Source organism: Magnolia sinica, chromosome 5, assembly GCF_029962835.1.
Source record: "Magnolia sinica isolate HGM2019 chromosome 5, MsV1, whole genome shotgun sequence".
Classification (NCBI taxonomy): domain Eukaryota; kingdom Viridiplantae; phylum Streptophyta; class Magnoliopsida; order Magnoliales; family Magnoliaceae; genus Magnolia; species Magnolia sinica.
The window spans coordinates 107,984,075-108,006,064 of NC_080577.1; the positions used below are offsets into that span (position 1 = coordinate 107,984,075).

Sequence of the window (21,990 nt, forward strand, 5' to 3'; positions counted from 1 at the left end):
TACTAGGGAGCAAAATGTCGTCTGGATCAGGAAAAGAAGGAGCAAGGGACATTGGGTAGAAACATGGATGACTAGTGGAGAGGAATAAATATGGAACCATATGCAACTATTGTGGCCAAGTGATATGGAGTGGAGGAGTGTCTAGGCTAAAGGAACATTTAACAGGGGGATACAAGAATGTGAAAGACTGTCGAAGTGTAACAAGGTCAGTGAGAGAGAGGAGATGAGAAGAGTGTTGACTGAAGCGAAGTCACGCAAAGCTGCATCAGAATGATTGGGAGAGGGATATGAGGGAGGAGCTACGAGGCATTAGACGGGGCCTAGGTGCTATCGACGAGTAAGATGACGATGAGAATGAGGGGATCGTGTATCCCGACGACTGTGTTATGGCTCGAGAAAGGAGAGATTTTAGACAAGTGATTCATGAATCTCGGGCTTCAGAGTGGGAGGGGGAGTAAAGAAGACGGTTTGATGAGAGTAGGTCGTCGTTTGGATCATCCCGACATGAGGCTGGTGGGAGCAGTAAACGATTTGAGGGAGGTAGCATACATGGCCTACGATGCACGCAAAGCGCTCATGTCCTAGATGCACCCATTGCAGGTGTTAATCAAAAGATATTAAAAAATATGTGGAGTAAGGGGCTCAGGGAGAAAGTGGGTGGCGCTATATCTAAGTGGTTCATCTCGAACCATGTACCAACAAATGCAGCAGCCAGTCCTCACTTCAAAAATATGATTGAGAAGGTGCAGTGTGTCAGGCCCAACATGAAGCGTTCCATGCCACAGGAGATTCTTGGCGTCTACCTCGATCGGGAGCACGAGGAGATGTAAGCTTAGGTACGTGAACTCAGGCCGAACTACAAGCAGTATGGGTGACAATTATGTGTGATGGGTGGACGGGACCCATGAAATTGTCCATTATCAATTTCATGGTGTACTATAGAGGACAACCAGTTTTTCTTAAATCCATTGATGCATCGGCTAAAATAAAAGATCACGAATACATATATGCTCTCCTAAAATGAGTGATTAGAGATGTTGGGTCCCAGAATGTTATCCAAGTTGTGACAGAGAATGGTAGTGCATTCGTTAAGGCGGGGAAGAAATTGATGAAGAAGTTCAATCTCTATTGGACCTTGTGTGCGGCACACTGCATTTATTTAATGCTCGAGGAGATAGGCCAGAAGGATTCTGTCAGGAAAACCATCCAGGATGCGAGGAAAGTGACAAACTTTATATACAATCACTCATGGTTGTTAGCTGCAATGCGTGAGTGTTGTGGAGGGGACATCGTTAGACTAGGTGCTACACGATTTGCCACGAACTTCATTGCACTCGACAGCTTATACAGGCACCGCGTGGGTCTCAGAAATTTGTTCAGATCCGAGAGATACATGGAGTGGAATCAGAGGAAGACTGAGGGTGCAAAGACCTGTTCAAATATAGTGCTTTCCGATACCTTCTGGGATAAAGTTCACCACGTCGTTTCCTTCCTGCATCCTATGTACAAGGTCCTACGCGCCGTAGATAATGAGATGTGGCCTTCGATGGGGTTAATGTATGAACTTATGAGAATCATGAGACAGGGGATAATGACTGCAATCCCCACTTCGTGTCAGTGGGTGATTAATATCATCGATCGTCGATGGATTGGGACTTTTGAGCATCCACTCCACCAAGCTGGTAAGTTTGTTGATACAACTAAGTACTTTAAGCATCACTTCTGTTTGCATGTTAATACAATTGAGTAACTAATATTTGGGTTTCAGCATACTACCTGAATCCCAAATTTCATTATAAACGTCAGCTCCATGAGAATCAAGATTTGACATTGGCTGTCCACGAGGCTTTCGAACGATTGTTCCCAGAATCAACAGCGCAAGCAGATTTTGGTAACCAGGTAATGTAATAAAATTTCTTCCTTTTAGCCTCTAGAAATATGGGTGTTTAAAAATAATGATCTGTGAATCCGTGTTTACAGTTGTTGCGGTTTAAGGATGCGAGGGGTAAGTTCTCATCCGCACTAGCAAAAGCATCGATTGAAACAATGATGCCGTGTGAGTATGGTAATATAATTAGGTAATTGCATTTTTTGTTTAAACTTCAAACTAAAACAAGCTCCTCATGGATATATAGGTGAGTGGTAGGCGATGTACGGAGTCAACACGCCCGCATTGCAATTATTGGCAGTCCGTGTTCTTGCACAGACTGTATCCTCCTCACCGTGCGAGAGGAATTGGAGCACATGGTCACTCATACACACTAGCAAGAGGAACAAGTTGGCATATGAGAAGTTGCAAAAGCTCATTTACTGCCACTACAATATGAAGTTAAGAGAGAGGCAGTTGCAGGTAGACCGAGACATGGAGGAAAATCAAGACCCGTTAGACCTGTTGTCTATAGGTAACATGGCACAAATAGGTGATGATGATGATGATCCACTTTATGAGTGGGTCAAATCAGCTGATTTAGATGATGCAGATGGAGGCCCTACTCCACAGGTAGCCGAGGGAGCAGCAGCTCTGGGTATCGATGTCGATCAGGTAGTTGATGAACAGACGGCTAATACGGACTCCTTTGATCCTTTGGTGAAGCGTTCGGCACGTTCCAATGAGAGTGAGGAAGCATCTTCACGGCCCCCTCCTCATCATCAAGTCATAGTGAATGATGATGATGATGAAACTTAACCCCCACGTGACACTGGTCCTGGGGACGACGACGACGACGACGACGACGGTGATGAGGGAGGGGACAGAGGCACCAGCACTAGTATAGGTGGTACTAGTGGGGATGGGGGTGGCAGTGGTGGGGGGTACAGGACGGCTCAGAGTCAACGATCCGTTGGCCAGTTCACTGAGGAGCAGAGCTTTGACCATGCCACTCAGGACGAGGATCATAGATCTCATCCACCATCTAGGGCGAGAGCATCAGAGCCTAGATATATGTTCGAGCGTCGTTCGAAGAAGAAAGCTGGACGCACCGCGGCTGATGCTCTCACACGCAGCTTGTCATCTATGGACATAAGTTCAGATCAGGGGAGCTCCACCTCTGTCCCACCTTATGCTCATGGGGGATATCACGGGTATGGCCATGACAACTCTGACATTCAGTCACGCTCTTCTACCCATGGGTACAGGCAGCCGGAAGATAGTTCTTCGAGTCATGACCCTTTGACAGGAGGATATCCGGGGTACCCGTATGACTGGCAGCAATACTATCAAGGAGTCGGGGTTGGACTTGATCTGTTCCCTCAGTACCCTGCTCAGGAAATGCCGTCGATGTATGTCACGCAATTCCCACGTCTGGGCGTACTCGTACAGTTTGGGGAGGATGACTATCAGAGGTACATAAGAGAGTTCCTCAATTGGTATGAGCAGAGGATGACCTGGGAACAGTACTGCCAATATGTTGAGGAGCAGTACTACTCTCAACTGCCACAGGATCCGGACAATGATTACGAGCCACCTCGTCACTCTATGTGGGGATGAAACATGGGCAGAAATGTGTATTTTTTTTCAATTCATTTACTTTTGTATGTCTTAATTGTTGTAAGCTTGCATTTGTATTATATAAACTAATTTTGGTTACTGTTTGAGTGATTTCTTACGACAACGCATACTTTTTTGGCCCCCATTAAATGGAAACTTCTAATTTAAAGCATTCTTTTTGCAAAATTTTCATTCCTGAATATATAAATATGTGTATTTAGGCATGTCCTGAAGTTTCACTGAAAAATTCCACCATTTTCTCCATATTTTCCCCTTTTCCCTGCATTTCCGGTTATCGGCGATATTATCGGCGATAACGATATTATATCTTTATCTCCGGCCAGCGAAACTTGTAGCGATACCGACAACTCGAACACCGCTCGCCGCATGTGAATTCATTTGCGATATCTGGCCCACTTTTGTTCCGGTCAGTTTTGAACTGTGGCAACTATTGTAGTGTACTGCTACGTCAACTTGGATGCAGTAACAATAGTATTTTTTACTGTAATATAATGAAGTCAGACGAGCCTGGAATTATTTAGTAGGAACAATTGTACAAGGCTACTAGCAATTGGATAACTTTAGCAGGAATTAAGATTCCGGACTAATGTCCTGATTGTTCTGGGGTCTTTTCAATAGGGTGTATTATGTTTCTGCAGTTACTTGGTATGAGTTTCTCTTGATAATTGTCTTTTGCTTTCCATGTGTAGGGGATTTTGCAGCCATTGGCATTTTCTGAGTTTGTCTCTGAAAGAAATATTTGCATGAGCATGGCTGCTTCTGTTCGCGACGTTTGCAAACAAAATCCCGATAGGGGTGTTGACCTTATATTGACTGTTTCGGTAGGATGGTCCAAACAATGAGTCTTTTATTCTTATGCTTGTCCTGTTAAGGTTTTCTTTCTTATATGTATTTTTTTTTTTTTCTTAATTAACAGGCTTGCATTGAGAGCCAAGATCCCACCATAAAAGCTTTTGGATTTGAAAGTATTGGCCATCTTTGTGAAGCTGATGTGGTTGGTAAGCTTTCTTGTTTTCTGATGTAGTTGGTACGTTTTCTTCTCAAGTTATAGAAATGCACTTTGCGTTTCGTGGAATCAGTATAGCGAAAATTTAAGTACAGAAATATTTAAATCATTAAAAAGTTGAATTGCTTATTTGTTTATATTTCCTCATACACGGCACACATGTTTATATGCATGTTATCTGAAACATTCTCAATTTTGTGCTGTCCACAAAGACACGAGGGGTTTCCCTATCTTGAAAAGCTCACGGAATTTTTGTTGATTCGATCGACTCAAAACTCCTTGATTTTCTTTTCTTAATATGCTCACTTAATCCAATACAATCTAAGATGAATCAGGATCATTTTTTGGGTGAGAAGGTAGTTTTGTTGCAAATCCTGGAAGAACAAAAATCGCTGTACCAGGGATCAACAATTGCAGAGCTTTCAAGCTTTACAAACTTCTATCAAACTTGTCAGAATATTAGAAGTCACAGTTCTTCATACTATTGCCAATTCATTTCCAAAAGTTCTACACTTTTCCAATCCTGACAAACATAAGCCTAAGCTTAACATTGCGAAGTAACATGCTTTACTTTGTTGAGAAGTGAAACATTTTTGGATGAATTAGCTTTCTGGTGTTTATATGGATTTGTAAATTTTACACATTCTAGTTTTGTTAAAAAGTCTTATTCATGTCATATTTTTTCCCCAGATTTTTACACTGCTTGGGATGTCATTGCAAAGCATGTGGTGGACTATTCTGTACACCCCAATGTTGCATATGGGTAAGAATGACTTGAGCAACTTTGTCTGTCTGGAGTTATGGAAGTCTTTGGTTGAGGTCTTCCATTCTCTCTAATTTGAACCCTCGCTCTAACATTCGCATGCACATGCAGGCAAGCATATGAAATGTTGCAATGCTGTGCATATAAACAGGATGCTTGTGTAATAGCCATTACTTCTATGCATTCACATCCTTGGACATGTACCAGGAATGTGCAGACATTAAGGCCTCATTTGGACACAACTTATGTTTTGGAGTCATTATAATTATAATGCATTATCTCATTATATTTTATAAATCAGTAATGCATTCAATTTCAAATGCAATGTAAGCCGTTTGGTTATCCTACTAGAGATTATAATTCAAAGTAGTTATATATATGTATATATTTGGTTACTCATTATTTCTATGAGTCATTATGGTAAAAACATACTGATATATTGCTAAGATCCTGCATGGGGCATACCTTTGATTACCCATCCCCCCCACCATTGACTGGATGATTAAAGATCATCATATCAAAAGGTGATCTTTTGGGAGTGATAAACAATCAAAGGTGGGCACTACATGGTGGACAAGGTAATCGAAAAGTCTTCACTGGGGATAATACTGCTCTTACCATTCATCATATTGATAATGTAACTCTTGAGCCATCAGACTTTTCTCAGAATGTTATGTATGTACCTCGGGTGGCAAAAAAGATATTTGTAGCTCAACTTTCTGGGGATATGCTCTGGTCCTCAAGCAGCTTGCAATAAGAAAGCTAAGATAAAGAAGGATGATGACTTACAAAAAGGAGCAGAATTACATTAGTGATTGAACTTTTCCTAGTTAATTTGTATGGAATGTCCACCTTCTCATCCATTGATTGGATAGGATACTTATATTAGGGAAACCTTAAAGAGGGATGGGCAATAAAGGTGGGCCTCATATGGTGGATAGTTTGGGTCAAATTGGCAATTTAGTATGATAAATACAGACTGTCCAATTCCTGTCAATTGATTGGGTGGTTAGCATCATCACATCAGAGTGGATGTTAAGAATATTGGCACTTAGAGGTGGGCCACATACGATGGATAGTCGCACCTTCTCTATTATAATCGATGTGAACTATCCATTTCCTATGAAAATTTTAAGAGACATCGTTAATCAAAGGTGAATCCCATGTGATAGGCAGTTCATACCAGACCTTTCGTGGTATAATAAATGTGGATCATTATTTTTTTTTTTTAAAGACCTTGATCTCATGGTCCTAATCATCTAATCAATGATAGAAAATGGTGGTCCATATTTATCATACTAGAAAAGGTATGATCATTGTCCATCGTGTAGTGGATATTGTTGACACACATGCTTATATATATACATGCAAAGAAATAAAAACATTTTTGTAGTTCAAAAGATGTTCAATAAAAGATTTTTAATAAAATCCAAGTATGCTTAGCTAGACATTGCTCATTTATTAACATAGATAATCTATTCACATTGCTTCTGCAATTTTATCTCGTAGTGCATTACCTACTTCGTCTGAGGACATAACATCATTGCATACATCCTCTGTCTTCAAATGATCCAATGTCTGGGAAGATGCACTTCTTTGACTTAACTTTCTTCATTATACTCAAGACAAATTTTATCTTTTTTGCCATTATCAACGAGGATGAAATTATGTAAAGTGCACAATACAGTTACTATTTTGACCTGTGTATTGTATGGATATGAATGTTCAACCTTCAATATCGGAAAAGCTGCTTTAATACTTCAAAAATGCGCTCCACAACATTCCGGAGTGAAGAATGGTGTTTGTTGAAAAGTTCCTATTTTGTAGAGTCATGCAATTTTCTCTAAATTCCGACAACAGATTACCTGTGGGAACTTGGAAACCAGAAGATAAGGTCATTTGCTATACCTGTGAATTTGTTGCAAATCCTCCCCCATCCTGTATGTACATTTGAGAACCATAACCATACCATTTTGTGAGAGAACTCCTTTCCAGATGTGATTTTTTGCTTCTTCCTATTTAGGAATGAGCATAAGGACGTGTGCACCATCAATTGCTCCTATACAATTCTTCAAATGAAATGAAATTAATTAGTATGATGCATAAAATAATGAATAATAAATGTATCATGTTAGATAAATTACCTGGAAATAAGGAAAGAAGTTTGGATTATCTTGAATTTCTGATGGGATTTTGGTTGAAGGAAGTTTAATGTAATGAGATGAGAGCGATACTATCACCTCAAGGATATTGTTAAAATGTCGATTGATGGTTTCCCGAAAGTGTTGGAAGCTCGTAAACTTGACGATTACTGGCACTATGACCAACAGTGTATAGGCATATTGCCAGTTGCTCTTCTAATTTCACATGATTAGTATCTTGAAGAAATGTTTTCTATTGAACAATATCGCAAAGAATTGAAAAAATGTGGAACTCTATTCGATAAAACCTCACGACAATGATTTTCATGACCACTAAATATCTAGTTAACATTAGTGTCACAAGATTGTGTTAAACAACAGTATACGACATACGAAATAAATGTGCAATAATCAAATATCTTATATTTCATTGTAATACCAAATTTAATACTATTCATTCTATCATCACAGGTGTATATAAGAATTATGGGATAAAAGTGTTACTCCTTGAATACAAAGTCTATCTACCATAGGCCCTGTTAACACATGAGGATGTGGGCTGTACAGGTGTACAGCGCACGTAATGGATGGTTTCATTCAACAACATCATAATCTTAGCATTCTCCTGGACCCATTGGTCGTATGTACTAGCGCTCTCATCGGGTTTCTCACTGGTCAAATATTTTAATTTGCCTTTGGCAGTTAAGAACACTTGGATGGATTTAGATCACTGAAGATAGTTTGTCCATTTAATTTAATGGATGTTATTTGAAACCCTAAAAAATCAGGTGGATTTGTGAATCCAGTTCTCAAATCACTCTTAATCTCCATTGAAATAAAGGATTAGAATAAATACTACAAGTTTATACAAGCACGAGCTGGCCTTTCATGATAGACGAATACCCAACTTGTGTGCTTCACATGGTATGCACACCATACTTGAAAAGAATAATCAGCCCACACATGCACACATTCCAATCAATCACAGGGGTTAATGATTACAAACAGAGCATCTGATGAAGGCCACACGTCCACATGTCCCACACACGAGAGGTGATGATCAGATCACAAACACTTCACCCATTTTCACATACAAAGGCCCGACACAATAAAAAAAGAAAAGAAATTCTAGGTTTCTTAAAAGATTTTCAGCACGAAAGGGATGGAGAAACCCAAAAATAAAAGAAAGAAAAAGAATTATAGGACAAAGGGAGAAAGATCAATTAGATCAGCAACAAGGATGCTCTGAGACCATGTAAAGTCATATAAATTAAAGAGAGAAAAAGAGGAGAAGAAAAGAGAGGAAAAAGACTCTTATGAGTTTGTCAATTTTCGAAATAATCGACTTAAGGCATCGAAACATTGACAAGAAGTAAGATGGGAGGTTTGAGAGGGATGATTTAATCAAAGTCAGATAATCACCCAAGCATGAGAAACAACTTTTCCAAGGCGCTAATTTCCTTTCTATTCTCTCAATGACCACATCCCGGAGATGATAGGCCGGCTTGCCAATGCAAAGAGAAAGCCAAGTACTAGGACGGGAAAGATCCAGCTCTACAGCCAAACATATCTGCAAGGGAAGAGAGGGCCACCCAAGGACACCGACAAATGGCTTTAGATTATAAATTTAATTAGGATCTTAAGAAATTAATGCGTTATACTTGCATAATAGCTTAAGCTGATAATTATAAGTAATCAACCAAACACCATCCTTGGATATAAAGTCATTATGCTGTAATGCATTATCAGTTCCATAATGAGTTATCTAAATGGCGCCTAAAAAGTGTGTTGAGAATCAGCATAAGCAGTAGCACAATTACATCTTACGATCTTCTTATCTCAGGGTTGACATAGAACTAACGTGATTGTGTAGCATGCACACACTAAAAGCTCCACTCATCTGCCAATCCGTTGAGTTCAAAGTTGTGCCTTCCCAACAACACTTGCATCTCTTCCATTCATACCTATCACTAGGTTCACTACTTGCATTTTGTTAAGTTATTGAACTTTTCCTTGTCCTACTATATTTTCTTTTGCAAACCATGTACAGAATCACCATTTATTTGGCTGAAATGGAGATCTTAACTTTATTCAATTTTGAACATGTCTCCAAATCTACCAACAAATGGTACAGAAGCACACCATATTGAATTTTCCTTATTAAATTTGTGACATAGTATCTTATTCTACCCCAATCTTTAAATTGTGAATGCAATATTCTAGCATTAAGCACTGCAAGTGGAATTACTCTTGGAAAGTAGTTGTTGATGAAAATTTAATATTACAAGGTTAGGACACATTACATGTGACTAATGCTACCAAATGCAGCTATTTAATTTTGTTATAGAGATAGAGAGCTGTTGATCTCTAATTTTGAGGTGATTGTGCAATGAAGGGGCTGGCCTTCATGCGCCAGTGGCTCGATCTTAAGGTTCAAACCTCATCCGTGCTGGGTAAAACAACTCTAATGGATTAGTATAGGAGCCTACTCCATAGATAACTTATATGGCCAAAACATCTTATGTAATCATTTTAGCCGAAAACCATTGAAGCAAACAGTGATATCCGACATGATCAGATATTCTCATATCTCCATATACTGAAATTTTCTGTAGTTACGTCCAATATGGATGGTCTCAAAGTTGGCTTGGGTTCTATATCTTTTTCTGTGATTCAAGGATTGATGGAGTGTACTTTTTACTAATAACTCGCTTAACTTCCAGATTTGCATGTTTAGTTACAGATAATCTTTTATTATGCAGCTTATGTAATCTTTTAAGATGGGGAGCAATGGATGCCGAAGCATATTCTGAAGCTTCAAAGAGTGTTATGCAGATTTTATGGGAAATTGGAACATCTAGGTACACTGGTTCTGGAACCACATGGATAAAGGCGCGGACCTCTGCCTTTGAATCGTTGACCCATTATGAGGTGGGGTTGGTAGCTTCTTTGTACTCAGCCCACTTGAACATCGCACTTGAGCACAATAATCCATCCGTTCTTTATTATGCCAGAATCTCTTAAATCATTTATCTGCTTGTTGCCTTCCTTTTAGCTCATGGCTTGAGTCATGTAGGTTCTTACTGATGGTATGTAATGCTTTCCCAGGTTGAGCATATTCGAAAAGGAATTCCTGATTTTCATAGAAGGAGTATAGAGTCACTTATATCTGAAGATAACCTTGAAGTACTCAGGGCTATGGAGAGTTTGGAAGTCAAGATTATAACTTTTGAGCACATGTTAAGAACATGTTTTATTCATTATGTTGTTCATGAAGGCAATAATTAAGGTGCCAATACTGATAAACCTTTCTCATTTGGTCCCAGCACTCGACGTAGACTGGTAAAGGAGAAAAGAGTCATGGTGAACAAGGTTGAAAAATTGTTGGATGTCTTTCCCCAGGTCATGTTTTCTTCAGGTATAAGTAATGTTTCTGGAAATTTTGTATCATGAAATTTCTTGGATATGAAATGTTGTTGCTTCTGAAATTTTGATTGAGTGCTGAAAACACCATTTTGCACATTGCTACATTCTATACCGAAGTGACTCTGTTCCATGATTTGTTGCCCTATTACTTCACTGTATCTGTACACTTGAACCAGAGGCCTTCAACATAACAACATTATCTTTCTGATTCTATTCCATTACATTGTGAATGGCTGCATTGCATCGTGAGAAGCTCAACATCAACAATTTATTAGCATTGGCTGAAGAGAGTGAAGGAGGCAGCCTTTGCTTTAAGTTGTTTAAATGTGTGAATGACATAAATGCCTGAGATGGATATTGGACATAGAAACGTTAGAATAGGGACTGTCCTTATTTCACGATTCTTGTTTGATTTTATCCTCTGATGTAAAATCTGCCAGTGACTTCTTCCTTTGATTTAATTTGTTCTGTAAGCCATTATTATCTTTTCTACATGCAGGAAAAAGCAGGGATGCTAGAGAGTTACCTGGTGCGGCTTTGTTATCCATTGCCTTCAATCCTAAAGACATGAGGGGCCAAGGGACATCAAAGGTAAGATTTTGATGTTATGGCATATTGCTGAATTAGATGAGGTTCTGTCTCATTTAGTTGTTGAGAGCATCTTAACCTGAGATGAACCCAGGACATATTGAATGTGGGATGTTGCACTTGGTATTTAGGAATTCCTGAAACTGCATGTCAGCTATGAAAATGCGCTAATGGAAATGGCTGAATCTCTACAACTGTCAAGAAATATTCTTCTTGCTCTGCTCTCACTGCAATCCTGGAAGCCCTTCATGCACCATTGGATGAGATCAGTTATCACGTTCCCTGATGCTAAAGTGCTTCCCAATGTATCAAATAAAGGATCAAAGGCTGCCGATGACATTCTCAAGGTTTGTTTCATGTCCCTGTTTTGTCAGATCACTGTATTTGCTACTTCATAGTTACTCGTTTTCGGTCTGTTATATCGTGCATGAATTTGTTACATACTTTTCAATGATTCCAGCCTTTGAAGGCACATGAAATTCAGCTGCATGTTTGATACGTAGCCTTTCTTGCACTAGAGCTTGTGTATCTTATTTGTGTCATTTATTCTCTTGATTCTCTCCATTGCTCTCTAGCTTTGCTGGCATGCCTTATCAACCTCTTTCTTTTTTCTTTTTCTTTTTTCTGGGCTCGTGTTTTGTTGGCTTTTGGTTCACTGGGCTTTGACCTGTTCTTTGTTGATTGTTTTCGGGCTTCAGCCTGTTTCTTTCTATGATGATTGTAATTGGGCCTACTCCCATATTTTTCTTGTTGATTGTAATTGAGCCTTCACCTGTTCTTGATTGGTAATAAAATCTGCTCACCTTCCTTTTTTTTGTGGTTCTTTGGAATTGATAATCCATTTTTATTTCGACAAGCAATGGAAAATTTTATTCAAGGAGAAAATCAAAATACAAGGTTAATACAAATATTAAGATAATGGATGGGCATTCTCCAAACACAAGGCAGATCTATTAACACCTGCCTTAGCAAGCAAATATGACAAAACCTATCTAAATAGAATGCTAAAAGAGGGAGGAGTAGAAAAAAGGCCTAAATTTTGTTAACACTAGAGTTTAATGCCTCCCAAGGAGAGGGTGCACAACATAAAACCCTAGCAATAGCATTTGTAGAATCTCCTTCAACAACAGGGCTATTGAAGTGTTCATAAAATGGTAGAATCACCAACTCCCTGCAGGTCAAGAAACCTTGCCTTTGATGCTTGACCATGATCTCCTTGGATTTCCCATATTGTTCCTATTGGTGTTTAACTTCCGCCACCCAATTGGAAAGTAGAGCCAAGAAGGGATTTTCTCAAAGAGCTATTCTTCCTTGAAGAAACTCCATAGAAAAAACTTCGTCCTCTATGAACAAACAGCATTGATTTTTTTGTGTTGAGTCTGAATACCATGTTGATGTTAAGATTTAATTTTATTGCTGTTCAATCTCAATGTAATGAATTTTATTTCAATACTAGGAAATTAACAATCTTATTTGATTTGTGTTTGGGAACTAGCAGATTTATATGGCATGTGCTTTAACTTTTCGTGATCAAGTCATTTAGTATACCCAATACTGCATTCAAACCTGTTGTTTGGTTCTTTTCCATAGCTCACTCATGGCTCTTGGCAATGCTGTTGCAATTCCATTAAAAGCATCTGTTGATTACTGCAGCCTAATTATTCTATTTATTTTCTTGTAGAGTATGTGTCGAATTGCAGAGGAATCCATTCCTCGATCTGCTGAGAACATAGCACTAGCCATTGGTGCACTGTGTATGGTAAGAATCTCCATATTCTGCTGTTATCTGTCATGTTCTACCCTAAAATAATGCATTTTTACAAAAAAATTTAAATGAGAAAACATGATGGTTTAAAATTTCGTCCAAACTAACATGTGTAGTTAAGTATCACTTCTTCTTTTTAAAATTTTTAATTTTTTTTTTTAAATTCTTTGATCCCAAGAAAATGATTCTTAAAATAATAATAATAATAATAATAATAATAAAATATTGTCAGTATGATTCTAAATTGGTGAAAGTAAAACTCACGTTGACATGGGTGATACTTAGCAGTTATCATCTGATACTGAGTTTAAACCAGCCATTACATTCTCTGGCACATATATTTTTAACTGTGGAAAACAGTCTTTGAATCTCCATCGTTTGGGATATAATTACTGTATATCTGTAGTTTCTCTTTCACTTGTGATTTTATTTCCCTACCTAGTTTTTAAACTAATGGGTTCTTCGTACTCATTTCATTTACATCTCTTGCTATCATCAGATTTTGCCTCCATCAGCCCATGCAGTAACATCTACTGCATCAAAGTTTCTGCTGAAATGGTTGTTTCAGTATGAACATGAGCACAGGCAATGGTCAGCCGCTATCTCTTTGGGACTGATATCAAGTTGTTTACATGCAACGGATTCAAGACACAAATTCGTAATCATCACCGGACTTCTTGAGGTACGCACTGGTTCATGCATACATATAAATGTCATCATCATTGTCGTCATTATCATTGACATCACCCGACTTATTGTGGTACATACGGATGTACACACATATATGCGCATTCCAGGCATTTGTTCACATGTTGGTGAATGTGCATATTTATTGGAACAAATATGCAAAATAGAACTATGCATGTATGTAGAGTTTTATAATTGAATAAATGCGTGCATTTCTGTGGCCCTAATCACATTTTTTTTCTACGTTCGATCCAGTATAGTCATGTGTGGGTGCCCTATTGAGTCGCGTGATTGTCAATTTTCCTTGTACTTTTACCTGCTCATTGCAATTATAACATTTGACCCCAACTGCACCCTTGCTGGAGTGCCTATGATATCCACAAAATTATGTAATATCACTGCAGCTAAGGTCAATGTTAGAAAATATGTTTACAGACACAGCGTTTACAGGTAGTGGTATGTATAGATGTAATAATAGCCAGAAGATTACTTGCCATGTATGAACCAAGGTTGGACGACTTGGGGAGTTAACTCGGGATGCTAGTTGACTGGGTTTTTATGCCCCACCAAGTAAAATATGAGGGAAACTTGGTGGGGTGATAGAAGATGCATGAATCATGCAGGTTTTCTGGAGTTTTCTTATGACTCGATGGCTCAGATGAGTCCCTTAACCAAGGCGAGTTATGCACTCTTCTTCGTCTTCTTGTCCTTCTCCTCCTCCTTGCTCCTCCTCCTCCATTTCCTTCCTTCAATGTGGCTACTACAGCTACAAGCTGCTGCCTCTGATATAAAACCCCATGAATCAAAACCCTAGCTGCTGAAAGCTGCTGCTTCGCGGCTTTGATAGTTCACATTCAACCCTTAAAAAGGAACTTTAATACTCTGCAGTACAGACTTGATGGCATTGAAGATGTGGCATGTAAGAAACTCAAATTAACTCTCCAAATTGTGGGCTCCAATTTAGAGGGACCAGATACAAAATTTACACCAATTTAAATTCCTACCTTACTGATTGACGGATATTTAAGAGATGGCTGAAATGAAAATCCTACAGTCCAAATTCTACAAAAACATGTCCACTAATCAAATTTTCTGATCAGTCCATTGATCTAATTTTGGGACACTGAATTATCTACAGTGGGTTCCATATTTTGGACAGTTTAATTTGTCTTGGTGGATGCCATGCATACAATTTCTACCTACCTGCATATCAACTGTCACTTTCTCTGTAAGTATCAAATAACACCTCAAGGGTATAATCCTGGATAGTTCCCCACTATTTAGAAAATGGCGGTGGCTTATCCTCACTTGTGGCGCTGATTTTATGCCTACCCAGAGCATCCATACAGTAGGGTGCATTGTGGATGGAGCTTGTCTCTAAAATCACACTAATCTAGCAAGCTTAGCCATCCAATTGAAGGTTATCAAATGGGTGGTTAAATGTAAAACAGTGAGTGGTCCAAATTCCAATTGCAAAATCAGATGGTTGCTATCATTTGCTTTTTGTAATTTTTGGATTATGCTCCATCTACAAATGGGTCAGTGATTTGTACTGTTTGGTCTGTCATACAACTATTCCATGTTCATGTTGGAAGTGTTTGTTGGACCTAGGCCAATGGGGCATAAGTTTAGGCTTCTTACGGCCTCTTCCTTTTTTGTTATATTTCAAATTCAACTTTGAATTTGATTTTAGATGTGAGATAGGGATATGACCGGATAATCTGGTCTTATCCAATCTCTCATTCTTTCCTATAAAAAGGAAGAGACTCTTTCGTGAAACATATCATTGGAAATAACGTGGGTGTACAAAGATATATAGCATTCGTTATGATTTGTCCATTTTGGCTTGTCCTTGATACAATCTAATCCATAGATCGTGATCCGAGGCCACTTATACCGTAGGATCAAATGTGTGAATAGATCCATCTGCTCTAATAGTAGATAGGCGGGCCGTTGGAGCATTAATATTTTGCTTTGAGAGGGTTCCAAAACTCGTATAGACCGTCAGATCTTGAGGGCTCACCTTCTGCGCTTCCCAACAGTGTTATCACCAGTGTTTTAAATATTGATCGATATAGCCCATGATATATCTTGTATCCTACCTGTGCGATACGAAACGCACGAGTAGTGCGATATGAAACGCACAGGTAGTGCAATATATCCCACATGTTTGATCTGGTGAGCATTTTCGAATTTCGATCCTTTTATTTTCTGTAAATCATGTTAAATTAGTGTCAAATTGTTACAAATCCATGATTTTTCATGTTTTGCATGAAAAATCATGGATTGGGAGCTTCAATTTCAAGATTTGGAGGAGATGGGGCCGAGTTGCGGAAAATTGAAAAAAAAATCAAAAATTTTCAATTTCTCACAAATCATTTGCAATCTTTGTGTCCAAACATAAAATCAAACATGTATGTAACCCAATATTGTGATTCTTATTTTGCTTTTGAATGTATTACTTGTGTTTCTACACGTCTTCTTACATTTATAAATTATATGAATAGACATTGAATATACTTGCATCCATTCAGTTAGACAACACATATTTAGGACCCCATACAAAGAAAACCTATTGTGTGTACTTGTTTTTTTGTAATGTTTTGATCTGTAAGTATGTATTGATATATTTTTTAACAATCACTGACGTTTCATTGAAAAATTCGACCAATTTCTCAATGTTTCCCCATGTTTCCAACAACAACGATACAACCGATATATCCCATGCAATAACCGATATGTATCCGTATCCCAAGAATGCGTTACGTAACGCGATACTGATATTTCAAACACTGGTTACTACCATTTTAAATTGGTGGTGAACTATCATAGGAGTAGCCCACTCCCGGGGCTTTATTTGCTACTTTTGGCAGGGTGTGATGGTTCACACACACACACACACACACACACACTTATAATTGTATATTTGGCACATCATAATACACCATCCAAATGGTGGGTCCTGGGGCTTTATTTGCTACTTTTGGCAAGGTGTGATGGTTCACACACACACACACACACACACACACACACACACACACACACACACACTTATAATTGTATATTTGGCACATCATAATACACCATCCAAATGGTGGGTCCTGCTGAAAATAGGCCATCATTTCAAAGTTACTCATTAAACCATTTTGACCTTTGATTAATGGATACTTGTTGGTTAGATTTGGGCCATCAACTTTTTCTTTTTTTTTGCATTTCAAGGTCCACTTAGTGTCCATCAGCTAGTTAAAAGATCAGATCAGGGTATATTCTAATTGCCATTCATCTAAGAAAACAAATTAATTTAAGTTATTTGTATGCCATGTGTACAGTTCCTTAGTGTATGTGCATCAAGCACCAAACTTCCCTAGAGTATCAAAATGTTTCTTTAAAAAAAGGCCAATGTACAATATCTTTCAATCTGGGATATTTGTAATTGGGCCATCATGATGAACAGTAGCTTCAATGGCAAGGATGACACTTGACATCATATCAGTGGTATGGATCATCAGATGGGGGACAATGTGCCCAAACCTATGAAACATGACTCACTCAAGTCACTGCGTCGACTCACGCATCAAAATCTTATCAGCAAACTGAGTTGACTGTGTCCTGGGTTTGGCAACCTTGGTATGAACTATGTTATGAGTTCTTACTTTTCTGTTAGTCTCATTAAGCCTTGCGGCCAAACCTACAAAATGGAAGAAAATCATCATGATGTCTTTGTAGAACTCATTTGCATTATAATAAAGTATGTTGAACATGAGTACTGTTGTAATTTACTAGTAGTATGTGCTTTCAGGTGGCCTCTAATAGCAAAAGCATCCTAGTCAAAGGAGCCTGTGGTGTGGGCTTGGGTTTTACTTGTCAAGATCTTCTTACCAGGGTTGAAGCTGGTGACGTTTCTAACTTGGAAGAAGCCGGAGAGATTACAGAAGCCACATTACTTGGAAATATTGTTCAGTTGTTATGTTCAATGATATGCCAGCTGTGTCCATCCTCATTTGACTCACTACAAAGCCTTTGCAAAAGTTTCCCACTTGGTACAGATGATATTTGTACAGAGGAAACTGTTGATTTGTACAGTAACAATGACAATAACATGGAGGAAGACATTTGGGGTGTTGCAGCACTTGTACTTGGTTTGGCCAATTCTATTGTTGCGATGTATAGGGTTGGGGCTCATGATGCTGTGCTCAAGATAAAAGATATGCTCATATCATGGATTCCTCAGATTAATTCATCATATCAGGATACAAGCATTCACTATAAAAAGCCTGAGATACCATTATCTGTGGGCTCATGTCTTGCCCTGCCCACTGTAGTGGCTTTCTGCCATAGAACAGAACTCATGGACGATGAACTGGATCCTCTTGTCGATGGTTATAGAGCACTCATCTCAGAACTTTTAACTGTGAAGAAATCTGGAACTTACCACCAGAGTCTATTGATGGCATCATGCATTGGAGCTGGAAACCTCCTCTCCTGCATTTTGAATGAAGGGGTGCACTCTATGAAAGCTGATGATGTAAAAAGCTTACTGGAATTGATTAGAAATACTTACACCAAACCATACCCTCCTGCAGTCCACTTGGGTGGGATGCTTGGGGTTGTAAATGCATTGGGTGCAGGTGCAGGGACTCTCACTCATACATACCCTCAGCGCTCATCTTTGCAGACTGACCATGAGGCGAAGGTAAACTATGTTTAGGGTATCATTCAATGCCTCAATCACACGGATGCTCCATCTAAAGAAACATGGCACCTTTTTGTTTGGTTTCAACCCTAAAATGGTAAAAGTGGACCCCACCTTTAAGTAATCTGAACTGTTGATATTGTGGCCCATCTAAATATGGGCTTTTCCTCGGTGTCACCCTACATCCTAGCCATCTGGTGAAAATGGATAATGCGACTAATATTCTGCATTTAGCAAAGGCTCAATTGGATAGTTACAATCTGTCTGATGGGGGAGATTCTGCACCCACCATGTGAACCATTTGGATCATCAAAGAGGTGGTCTAGACGTGTACCATTTGTGGGGATAAGCCAATGCTTAATTGAATATTGTATATTTCTTCATGATATTTCGTATGTTGATGGTGTGCAGTTATGCATATGATTACAGCTGTAGTTTGTTCAACAGGATTCATCTTATGTGAGGGGGCCTGTACTTTCAAGTCTTGTTTGTGAGCCGCTTTGTACATCATTGATGCAAGAAATGTTTCTAGTCGCACAGGATTCTAAGGATCGGCAAATACAAAGATATGCTGCGTGGGCATTGTCGTTTCTGAGACATCGCTGGTGGTCCAAGGAGTCTCACACTGTGAATGCTTCCAGAAACAACCCCATCGAGTCCAAGCCGATTTCTCATAGTTTTGCAGAGGACAGTACTGTCTGGCAACTCTGTTTGTGGCTGATGGATCTTAATGCTTCTGAGGTTAGACCCCTCCCTCATATTCACAAATCTGTGTATCTTCTCTATGTTAGAACTCAGGAGGAAGGAAACATTCTGATTTTGTTAACATAGAAAGCATTTTCAGAACCTTGAATTCCTCATATTTATGAATCCAGCTTCTGTTAGCAGTTCCTCTTACGTCATTTAGCTCAAACCTTTCTGCTCACGTTTTTAGAAAATTTCACTGCCATTGTCATCTTAGCCTTTCTCCAAACATTTCGTTTTTCTTTTTCTTAAAAAAGAAGAAGAAAAAGGAAGGAATGAAGAAAGAAAGAAAAGAAAAGAAAAGAAACAGAAAAAAAGAAAAAGAAAGGGGCTGGCTTGTATACGGTAGATTGGCAAAAGTTCCATGATATGCTGCCCCTACCTCTTTTACCGGGTTCTTGGAACCTGCAATGGCAGAGGCTGACATTGGCACCTCTCACCGTCCTATCTAGTATTAGCCCGAAGCACAAGCACACATGGTAGGGTCATGGAGGGGGCCAGGCAAACTGCTAAGCATGAAGCACCCATGCACATAAAAGAGGCATTTGGCTATCTTAATAGAGTTGTTGTAAATACCATCTCTGGATTTGTGAGAGAAGGTTATGGAAGAAGTTTTACTCCAGCTGCCTACGTGACACAACCCTCCTTTGTTGGGCATGGGACGGGCAATGAGAGTGCAAAAACTCACACCATTCGACTTAATAAATACCATCTCTGTTTTTCAGAAAATTTTAAAGCCCCGAACTGGTAGTAGCAAGATCAGATCTTTTGATAGCATCTACCATCTCTGATAGAGATGACATTGCTGTTACTTATCTAAGACCTGCTGATTAGCATTTCCATCTCTTTATATTGGGTAATTTTCAGATGGGTACAATCACACATGTGAATACAGTTGCAACTATTTTGAGGTGCCTCTCCCAAGCTCCTAGACTACCATCCTTGGATTGGGGGGCTATTGTTAGACGTTGCATGAAATACGAGGATCAAGTTTCCAGCGTGTTAAACCCGAATATTGTTCTCAAGAAAGGAGCACTGCGAGAGGAATGCATACGTTTTTCCTTAGCTCATGCAAATCAAGTCAGTCCCCTCCTGTTTTTTGTGGATGAGCTCTCTGACATATCCAGGTTCAGGATGCTAGAGCTGAATCTGCAGTCTTTTCTGTTACGCCATCTGGCAGATGCGATAAAAATCTTCTCAGGTTCCAGGCTGGAGAAGCTGTTTGATGACATCGTTGATTATTTCAGTTCCTCCACTTCTTATCAGTCATACAATCCAGATCAGAAAAGCTTATTGCGAACTTCATTCTGGAGTGGTTTGTATCATTCTCTGGGCGAATCTTCTACTGAGGTCCCAGAGTATATATCAAACATGGAGAAATGCATGGAGTTGTTGTTCTGTTTGTTGCCTGCTTCTCCCTGTGAAGATGGTCTAGTGGAGAAACAGGCAAGTTCTGAAAACGAGTGGTCAGAAGCTGTGAGATGTTTGGGTAAGGCGCCAAAGGATTGGCTAATGGATATCCTGCAGGTATATAAAAATCATTTTAATCAATTTAGTCAGGTTATTCCACATGCATGAATTCCATGTACATGCAATAGTGCAGGTCCTAGCATGCATATTAGGGATACAACTTGGCAGGTCGGGTTAGGTTGAGGGTCAACCCGAGCCCAACCTGAGATCAAGTTGGGTTAACCTGTGGTCTGACCCGACCTGAGCCCAACCCAGCATACTATATCCTCAACCCTAACCCATCTCAGGCTGGGTTAGGCTGGGTCAGGTTGGGTTGGTCGGGCTGGGTCAAAGATTCAGAATGTCATACCATTTTAGTAATTTCATGTCTTATACCGTACATCGAATATAACAATTTACACTATGTGAGTGATGTAAGGTCAGGTTTGTGTTGGGTTGGGTTGCCCAAGGCCTCAATCCAAGCCCAACCCAACCAGGGGTCTGTTGATGATTTCCAGCCTGAGCCCAACTGGCACCTTAACCCAAGCCGACCCAACCCAACCAAACTTTCTGGTTGGGCCAGTTGGGTTCAAGTGCCCGTCCCAAGTTTACCCCTAATGCATATGTGCATGTCTGAGTGTGAAACCTGATCATGTATACCAGAGTATTTCCATGCATGTGCATGAAAAAGAAAGAAAATAGAAAGGAATCTTTCTTAATTTTAGTTTGATATGTTAAGTATATAACTGTGTTATATGTTATGCAGGTCCCTGAAATGAATTTGGTGCGAGGAAGTCATTTTGCCAAAGGAGTAAAGAAGATTTTTGCGAAAGCCAAGCTAGTATTGACAGGTTCCATGCCAGTGACTGAGCTGAGAATGCTGAAACCTCACATGTTGAATACGGAATCGGATGGTTAGTATCTCAAAAGAAATCAGTGCTGCAATACAGAGCTAAGAAATAACTTATGCATGCATGCAGGATATGTATACATCCACACGCATGCATGTGACCAAATGTACATGCATGCACACACTTCCCCTGCATGTGAATTGTGCTTTAAACTTACGAGAGATTTGGCTGAACCACAATTGTAGGGATCTGGTGTGCACTTGTGGAAGTTGTTGCAGCATTACAATGTGCAGAAGGCAGTATCAAAAGGCAGTGGCTCCTCGATGCAGTGGAGATTAGCTGTATAACAAAGTACCCTTCCACGGTATA

General features: G+C 39.4%; 1 protein-coding gene across 8 annotated transcripts in view; it reads left to right on the top strand.

Annotated features, from left to right (window-relative positions):
• The window catches only part of LOC131246626 (protein RST1), a 93,426-nt gene that overhangs the window by 59,887 nt on the left and 11,549 nt on the right, over positions 1 to 21,990 (top strand). For all 8 annotated transcript variants that reach the window (XR_009171453.1, XR_009171454.1, XM_058246938.1 and 5 more), the window contains 15 exons: positions 4,198 to 4,329; positions 4,425 to 4,506; positions 5,205 to 5,277; positions 10,181 to 10,349; positions 10,527 to 10,657; positions 10,745 to 10,836; positions 11,344 to 11,435; positions 11,564 to 11,779; positions 13,114 to 13,191; positions 13,697 to 13,879; positions 17,684 to 18,577; positions 19,025 to 19,318; positions 20,189 to 20,848; positions 21,537 to 21,684; positions 21,867 to 21,985. Coding sequence is in view for 6 of the 8 variants with exons in the window: in XM_058246938.1 (XP_058102921.1) it covers positions 4,198 to 4,329; positions 4,425 to 4,506; positions 5,205 to 5,277; positions 10,181 to 10,349; positions 10,527 to 10,657; positions 10,745 to 10,836; positions 11,344 to 11,435; positions 11,564 to 11,779; positions 13,114 to 13,191; positions 13,697 to 13,879; positions 17,684 to 18,577; positions 19,025 to 19,318; positions 20,189 to 20,848; positions 21,537 to 21,684; positions 21,867 to 21,985 (3,363 nt within the window). In the remaining 2 variants the exon portion in view is untranslated. The remainder of the gene's footprint in view (positions 1 to 4,197; positions 4,330 to 4,424; positions 4,507 to 5,204; positions 5,278 to 10,180; positions 10,350 to 10,526; positions 10,658 to 10,744; positions 10,837 to 11,343; positions 11,436 to 11,563; positions 11,780 to 13,113; positions 13,192 to 13,696; positions 13,880 to 17,683; positions 18,578 to 19,024; positions 19,319 to 20,188; positions 20,849 to 21,536; positions 21,685 to 21,866; positions 21,986 to 21,990) is intronic.